The sequence below is a fragment of the Mesitornis unicolor genome, unplaced genomic scaffold, assembly GCF_000695765.1.
Source record: "Mesitornis unicolor isolate BGI_N332 unplaced genomic scaffold, ASM69576v1 scaffold45940, whole genome shotgun sequence".
Taxonomy (NCBI): domain Eukaryota; kingdom Metazoa; phylum Chordata; class Aves; order Mesitornithiformes; family Mesitornithidae; genus Mesitornis; species Mesitornis unicolor.
Genome location: NW_010158526.1, coordinates 46,882 through 55,166, shown reverse-complemented (window position 1 = coordinate 55,166; position 8,285 = coordinate 46,882). Strand labels below are relative to the sequence as shown.

At 35.8% G+C, this 8,285-nt stretch overlaps 1 protein-coding gene across 1 annotated transcript in view; it reads left to right on the top strand.

Moving 5' to 3' along the window:
• Positions 1-1,879: 1,879 nt before the first annotated feature.
• LOC104540029 (WW domain-containing oxidoreductase-like) overlaps positions 1,880-8,285 on the top strand; it is a gene marked incomplete at both ends in the record, with an annotated part of 19,956 nt that continues 13,550 nt past the window's right edge. The window contains one exon of the mRNA XM_010183720.1: positions 1,880-1,968. Coding sequence (XP_010182022.1) covers positions 1,880-1,968 — 89 coding nt within the window. The remainder of the gene's footprint in view (positions 1,969-8,285) is intronic.

The following is an 8,285-nucleotide window of genomic DNA, read 5'->3' as shown; positions in this document are numbered from 1 at the left end:
TTTAATTTCTATTTCTGAACGTATTTTGGAGGCATTCTACTTTTTTTTCTTTTTAACTTTAAATACATGGACACCTCAGTTTTTTTCTTGGAATCAGTAGCAGAATCCTAACATGTGACATAGTAGAGGAGAAGCATTACCTGAGTAGTAGCATGTAGGCTTGAATCTGTGTCCCCAAGAGGACAGGAGCTAACAGCGTGTGGTATAGTCTGTTGAGCTCCTTGATCATTTTTCTTTTACCCTCCTTATGTCCCTGTATTTGTACCATTCTTATCCTTGTAGCATTCTTGTCCTTTTACCCTCGGGAGAGACAGGAGAATGTTTAAACTGAGGAAAGCAGAAGCAAAATAAACCCAACCATGCACACTACTTCTCTATTAAGTAAACAGCTCTGATCTGCGAAGTTGAAGAGAAGTTGTTATGGAGCTCTATTGCATAATGCAAGCCTGGCTTTCTCAAGCCTCTGACCATCAAAGAGAAGAAAATATTTAGCCAATAGGGCAAAATGAGTTCCAGAATGATGTGCATCGTGCGAGGGTAAAAATACCTCTTTGTAACAAAGTTGGATTTAGAATTTTCAGACTCCATCACTGAACCTGTCGAAATTTTAGTTGTATTTATTTTGCTGTCCTGATAAGTCTGGCTTGAGTGGGACAAAATGAATTTGAGCGACATTCTGTTTAAACCCAACCTGTAAGGTAATTGTAGTGGGCAGAATGGGTGCTTGCAAAATAGGAAACAGATGTAGGAAGTAAAGTACCAGATGTAGTGAAACACGGCGATCAGATGAACTGCTTCAATTTGGGAGACAATGGAAGCACTCTTCTTGACTTCTTTCTGCGCTGATACTTCCTTGTAGTTCTGCCAGAAGTGCTCATTGTATAACCTTGTCATCGCAGCAGATCCCCTGTTGCACCATGGTGCTAACAAAGCCTCTCCACTCAAATGCTGCCTTTGATTGTGTAGTACCACTGTGTCGGCTCTGTCTTTTTCTTACTCTTTCTCTTAATAGTGCTTATGTCCAGTCTGAACTGTGACTGTCATATGTAGATATAGGTTGCATGTTGGAATTACATCAAGTGTCCTTCTAATTTCTTTTTTTCTGAATAAGCTAAGCAGTGTCGACTGAAAATTTACATCTTTATGTTTGGGGAGAGTGTAAGCATTTCAGAAGATCTGAGAATGGGGATCTTAAAGCTGAAAATGTCAAGAAAAGTTGTTTTGATGGTGTCTAAGGTTAGCATCTTCATATTAACCTCTCATTCTGTGGGATTCCTTGTCCTCTTCTAGGTGAAAAGTTGGTTTTAAGTACATGTGCATTTTTTTTTAAGTGTGCACTGGTAAATGCTTATAATATAAAAAACTGTGTAGGCTGATTAGTTATTTCCTATATGTATTTTATACTGTCTTTTGTAGCACCTGCTATGAACAGTAGATGGTTTTAGATTCATACGTACAAGTTTGAATTTAGTTTTTTTATATTTACTGAGCATTTACCTATTGGTATGGTATGTAAAAAATACCACACATTAAGAATAATGATTACTCTACTTTTTTATTTCATGAGTTATATAAGTTTCACCAATAAATGGAAGAAAGGAGGTTCCATATTAACCTTAATGCTGCCTTGTGTCAATTCGTTATATTACATAAAGCTGTGTGTCACATAGTTTATGTTTTTAGCAGAACAACCAAATTGCAATGCTACTTTTGGCATTAAATGTTGGGCTTATCCATTCTTTTTGATGATTTTTGTTCACTTTGAGGTTATAATGTTAAACAAGGGAATGGGACAAGGTTCATGGCACATTTAGTGTAACGTGATACTGCGAACTAAACTTGCTGTTACTTATCTTTTTTGTATTTTCTCTTGTTCCAGCATAAAGCCAAGGTGGAAGCAATGACCTTAGACCTTGCTTCTCTTCAGAGTGTGCAGCACTTTGCTGAAGCATTCAAATCCAAGAAAGTGTAAGTAGTCTGAAAATTACATGTGATAATTTCTTGTTATTTTAATGTCTTTATCAGCTGAGCACAGTTGGCAGAATTCACCATAGTTGGACTGATCAGCACTACAGCTACTGAATAATCTTTTCACAGGATTTTTTTAATGTAAATTAAAGATCATTTATTTTCATCTTAAAAAAAAAAAATTACAGATCTATTATTCTGTGTATAGCTCCAGCTTTAAAGGGGGCATTGATACCCCTGTGGCTATTGAAAAAGGCCAAAGTTGAACTGCATAAAAAAAAAAAGCCCAGGCAACTTTTGTCAGTTTTGCGGTGGTTTGGAAGAGGTCAGGGAGGAGCAATTAGTGTATTCCTTGTCTTGCTTTCTTTTCTAACCTTCTCTCTCTATATATATATATTTTAAAACCATTTTTAAAAAATACCCTGTGAGCCAGACAGCTCAGTTTTCCAGCCTGTATCTGGAATACTCCATAATTAAGAAAAAAAAAAAAAGAAAAAGCAAGAGAAGCAGTGATAATGATATCACTTAACAATAGACAAATTTCTGTGGAGATAATCAGGTTAGCTTCCAAATGGTTTGTTTAATTTGGCTGGAGCAGAACAATGAATCTCTAAATTGAAGAAAATATTTGAAATCTTTAAGTGCCAACTCTTGACAATAAATTCCACACTTTGTGCTTTTATCCACTGACCCATTGATTGTTGTGACTATTCAAACTTAGCTTTTTTCTGCGAATATTTCTGTAACACATACATATCTTACTGTACTTCTCAAGAGAATATGGCCTTTTAGCTTTGAAAATATATGGTCGTAGGGAAGATAGAGAAAAAAATAATGATTTTTCACTTTTGAAATACTGCCAAAGCTAAATCTCACATGTATAGACAGATGACAATTTAGTACCTACAGGTCTTTTAGATTCAAAGAATTGTCAGAACTGACTTCTAACAGAAGTTCCTTTACTGCTAAAATCCTTGGTAACAATATTTTCTTATCATATATCATCTTATATTAAAACTTGCTCGTAATAAGACAAATCCTTGCTGCTTTAATGATAAGTCGGTTTCATGATATAAGAATAGTGTTTTAAATTAGCTTCTTCACGCTTTTAATATGCTACATTTCTTTAAAAACTATATGGAACAGTGAAAGGTTAAAGCCACCCTTCTTCCAAATTCAGCTTTTAACTTGAATTGTGTGTTGCAGTTTGTGTCACGGTCATCCTAGCTAGACCGTTTGGTATGCATGTTTACAGATCCTTAGGAGTCAACATACTTAATATATTTACTGATATTTACTGATATCTCTGTAAAGATACAGAATCAGTGAAACTTGTTTTACTTTTGTTGGCATACGTTGTTCTACCAGCATAAGTCTGTTAAGCTACGTTGTCAGTGATGGACAAGTTTTACTAACGTTTCACTCTCATTTGATTTGGAAAAATTTTAGTAATAGACAGGATTTATAGCCTCTGCCTTGCCTTCAGATATTTCTGTCTCAAATCTCAGATGTGTGTGTCTGGCAGGACTACCCCAAGCGTTACAGGAAAGTCTAAGATCTCTATCTGTTGTGAGGCTTGTGGAGTTTTGACCAAAATGAATTTTCAGTTACGTTTTGTTTAAAGTCTGAGACTGGATGTTAACCAGACCCCACACACTGCCTGTAGTACTAAGTCTTTTAACTGATACAGATACAGAAGAGTTACCTTACAGTCATCTGCACTGGCAGGAGAACGGACTGGAAGACCTACTAGGTCTTTCTGGCTGATTTTTTGTGATTTATCTATGTTTGGATATAGTCAGAGAAGCAATTACATGGCAGTAGCATCTTATTACTACAATGCTAGCCCTCTGTGTTTTCCAGCCCTAATGTACACTAACTGCTTTTGTCTCCTCGTTTCTTTGTTTTGCCATAGTGCCCAGAGGCTTTTGTCAGACCAGTGATTCCTTTGCATTAGTACGTTTATGAGCAGTTGAAAGAAATCTTACAGGCTTCAGTGAAAAACTAAGTCTTGTTCCTTATGCTTTGGCAAGTCTGTTAGCTAGTAGTCTAACTTTTTTTAAAGGCTTTGGTATCTCTGATTTTGTGCACCTGTAGGAGAAGGCACAATGTGATATGCTGTCCTCAGTTCCCATGAAGTAGCAACAAGTCCTACTTAATAAGCATAGGAAATACGTTACGAGTATAGAGTTTTCTTTCTTACAAAAGCTCTCACAAATTCCTTAACAATAAAGTAGTAGGAAAAGTTAAGTAAAGTGTTTGGGTTGTTTTCTAAACAAAACTATCATTTGAGTTCTGAGTTGTACAAACCCAGTTGGGTTCTGGGAAAAAATACAATAATTTTAAAATGTGAAGGAGAAACTTTATACGCATGCACACATTTTAATAAAGATCTGTATTTTCATTTCTCACAAGTTACGTGAAGAGGCCATTCGTATTCAGTGGTGAACATCTTAAACTTCTGGGTGTGGGTAGTTTTATTTTCTGTTTAATTTCTCCAGTCCACTGTTGCTTTCTGGGAGACTTTGGTATTCTACAGAATCTGTTGGTCTTGGTGACACATGACCGGATAACTGAAAATTTCTAAAATAGAGAATAGATTTGCTGCACTTTGAAATTCTGCTTTTCTGGGTCACTTCATGGCTCTAGGTACTACTTTTTGTCTGCAAATATAAGGGTGTACTCATAGTCATGTCACAACCTGGGAGCCTCTTCTTCCCTGTTTGATAGATATTGGAAAAGAGTCTTCAGGGACAGTGTTTCACAGATCTCTTCCTTGATGAGAAAACTAAAATGGAAGTACTCCAGAAAAGTGATCCCTGAATTTCATTGAGTTAAAACACCAAAACCTATTGCAGCTGGGGAAGGTGGTGATGGTGGGACTGCACAGAACAGTGGGAAAATTGGTGGGATTTTAAAGCTACTGCCTTAATCAAATAATGTGTCGAGAAAAAAAAATCTTCTTGAATGTGCTTGAGAATCTGCATGATTCTGGAAACTATGAGAGGAATGAAGAAATGTCATCCTCTGCTCAGCAGGAATTTAACAGGGGCTGGCTGCATACAGAAAACAAATGGTGCAACAGAAGGAGCATTGAAAAAAAGCATAAATAGTAAACAGGAGGAAAGAGTTATTCTAGGAAAAAAAACTTTTAATAGAAATTGGAGTAGTACTTAAGAGCTAAGAAAGCTTCCTCGTTTAAACATAAAAATCAGATGATTTATCTCCAAGCTATGATGCTTCTAAGAGATTTGATAGGAATCTTTTATTCCTGTTTGGATTTGTTAGGTGTTGCAGCCTTGTCCACAGATAAAATTTGGGCTCAGAGTATATATACACTGGTAAATTCTGCTGTATTGCTATAAATGTATTCTAGAAAATCCTTCACCATCACATTAAAAATATTTTTTTTACACTATCTATACTCTTGATTTGATACAGCGGTTTCCGAGACTTTTTTAATCCATGAAGTTTCAAATAAAGCTTTGGGAGAGAAGAGTTTTGCAGATTATTTTAGATTCTGCAGTTCTGTGATCGCAGCAGAATATAAACTTTCCTTATGAGTGGAAGAGTGGACTCCAGTTTTTCTTGCTCTCACAGTTACAAAGAATCTGTGGGCAGTGTAAGCTAAATGCAATAGCTTGGTTGGATCTCCCACAGTAGTCTTTGGGAGAGAACAGAAGAAAACAATATTGATGTAGAATGTCTGATCTACCTCTTACTTCATTGTAGCACAACCTGAACACAATGTGACTAATACATAAAATGGAAGTCTAACTTGGCAAGAGATAGGGTTGAAGGATTTACAGAATAAATTCTTTAGAGAAAGCCAGCTCATTATGTTACAGTAATGGCAACTAATTTTAGGCTCTCTTATAGTTTGAAATGCAATGCTGTTATTTCTGTGATTGATTTTTTTCTTTTCTGTGTTTTCTGGCTCTCTTTTAGTATTCCTAGCTTGTTGTCTGGAGATACATTCCCCACTGGATATTTCCACCAGGAGTGAATGACCTCCAATTTCTTTCCATGTAAAGACAGTGCTATGGTGAGAATGAGGGAAGGAAAAGAGGTCTCAGTGCACCTAAATGGCTAGATCTTTTCAAGTTGCTTCTTTTATCTGTACGTAGTCTTTCCCCTCTGCCAGTTTCCAGCTCAGGCAGTTTGATTAAAGTCTCAAGTTGATTAAATGTCTGTGTTACGGAAAATCAAATAAATGATCTGTTTATAATAATGTTCTGGGCTCAGATGGATTTGGCATTAGCTGGTTTTTGTGCAGTTGGAAGAGGCATACCAACCAATCTTTCACATTAGGCTTTTGGAACTAAAAAACACTGAATTGAATCTCTTCTTCATTGAGTGGGCACAATGTGAGGAATTATGGTTGGTATTAATCCACTTTATAGACAAAATGACTGCCCTCCTGTGATTGTATGCAACGTAGCATTTAAATTTAGTCAGTGTCAGTGTTTGACAGTTCAAAGTCTGTAGAACTTGGTATTTGTGTAGGAGCAGGGATTTGTGGATGCGATACGTTGGTATTTATCTTCCAGTTTAATGATCTCATATTTGACTAAAACCTGCATGCTTCTGTTGTGGGACAGCACTAATGTCTCAGTTCTAAAGTTTCCAAAATAACTACCTGTTGTCAATATTTACAGTGATGTTATCGTAGCATTTGCCTGATCCTCAGTATAAGAACACTTCCATGATCTAAACAGTTAGCAGGCAAAAGTGAGCAGTAAAGTTACAGATGAAATCTGTATGTGCTTCTTTAGTTTAAAGTGGTGCATAGTGCCACTTGGTTTGAATTAAAGTTATCTTCAGCCATACAGTAAGACATCAATTTAATGTTCTCAACATTCAAGGAAAAAAAATGAAATTATCCTGAAAAAACTTGAATTACTTGAAATACATAAATAGTGTTTGCCAACAGCTACTGCTTCAAATTTTCTGAATTGGTAGCAGCAATTCACAGTTACGTGGGACTTCCAGATGTAGATTTTTCACTGCAGTTATTTTCCTATACTTTAAAAGAGGAATTTTTTTTTGTGTGGTAAAAGTTGGCATATGCCAACAGTTTATTCACTTATGCTGTGTGTAGAAATTTGAAAAAGGCAGCTTATGTTATGAATTATGATTCTCCAATTGGAACTTTAGTCTCTTCTTATTTCCCTAACCAGACCCAAAATGGAGAGGGCCAGATTTTCAGCTGGCTTCCTTAACTGAGGCCTCAAACTCTATGACTACATTCATTTTTCATGCTGCAAGCAGAAGCGCTCTGAAACCTTGCGGGTCCAATTAAGATTTCAGAGCCTGCTGAAAATTCACTTCAGAATACTGTTTTTCTGTATTTTCATGTATCATAACTGGCATATTGCATATGTGTTAAGCTGTTTTTTAATTCCAAGTTAACCACAATGAAATCATAGACATGTATAACAAATTCTATTTGTACATATAAATACATATGTTAAAATAATGTTTATCAAGTTGTTTCAAGTTTAAGTTTCACAACTTAAAATATGCAGAAAAAATGAATAAATGTTTTAAAGAAATTATTAGTGATGCTGTTATGCCAATATGCTTAATGATTCTGAAGCAGATGTATCTCTGTCAGAGATGATCATTGGCACTGTGTATTGTCTTTCCAAATTTGAACACATTTTTTAACACTGTACAAATATGTTAGCTCTTTGACACTTAGAGAAATACTTTTTGTGAATAGAGCTAGTAACAGTTGAGCTATTCTATTTGTCTTCTCAACTTAGAATACAGTTAGCGTTCTGACACTGCCACTGGGTCACAAACTTCTGGACAACATTGTACATTTTGAGATGTCAAAAAATATCCACATTGAGTTAAGTATTGAAAGACGCATACTTCAGAAGTTACTGCTGTAGACAGCACGTATCTTAAACTAATTAAGATCAAAGGCGGACTGCATTTGAAACACACATAATAATATTAGGGTGAAACTTTTTTTTTCTCTTTGCGGTTGTACTGTGCCTTATTAAAGCCTAGGGACTGGCTTTCTGCATAATTTTTTTTCTTTTTTTCTTTTTCTCTTTCTTCTGTTTTTAAGCTCTCATACACAATTACCCCATTGCGGTAGCGTGCGTCAAGTCATGTGGATCCTAAAACTCTTTCCAGTATTTTTTAAATTAAAAATCTCTCAAGCTTATCCCTTTCCTCCTTTTACTAGAGGCAGAGCTCATGATGAGCTTTCATTTCATCTGCTGTGTCATGGAAATATCTTCTGCCTTGGAACATTATTTTTTTAAAAGTAAAAGTCCATATTAAAGTAAGGATAGGATTGA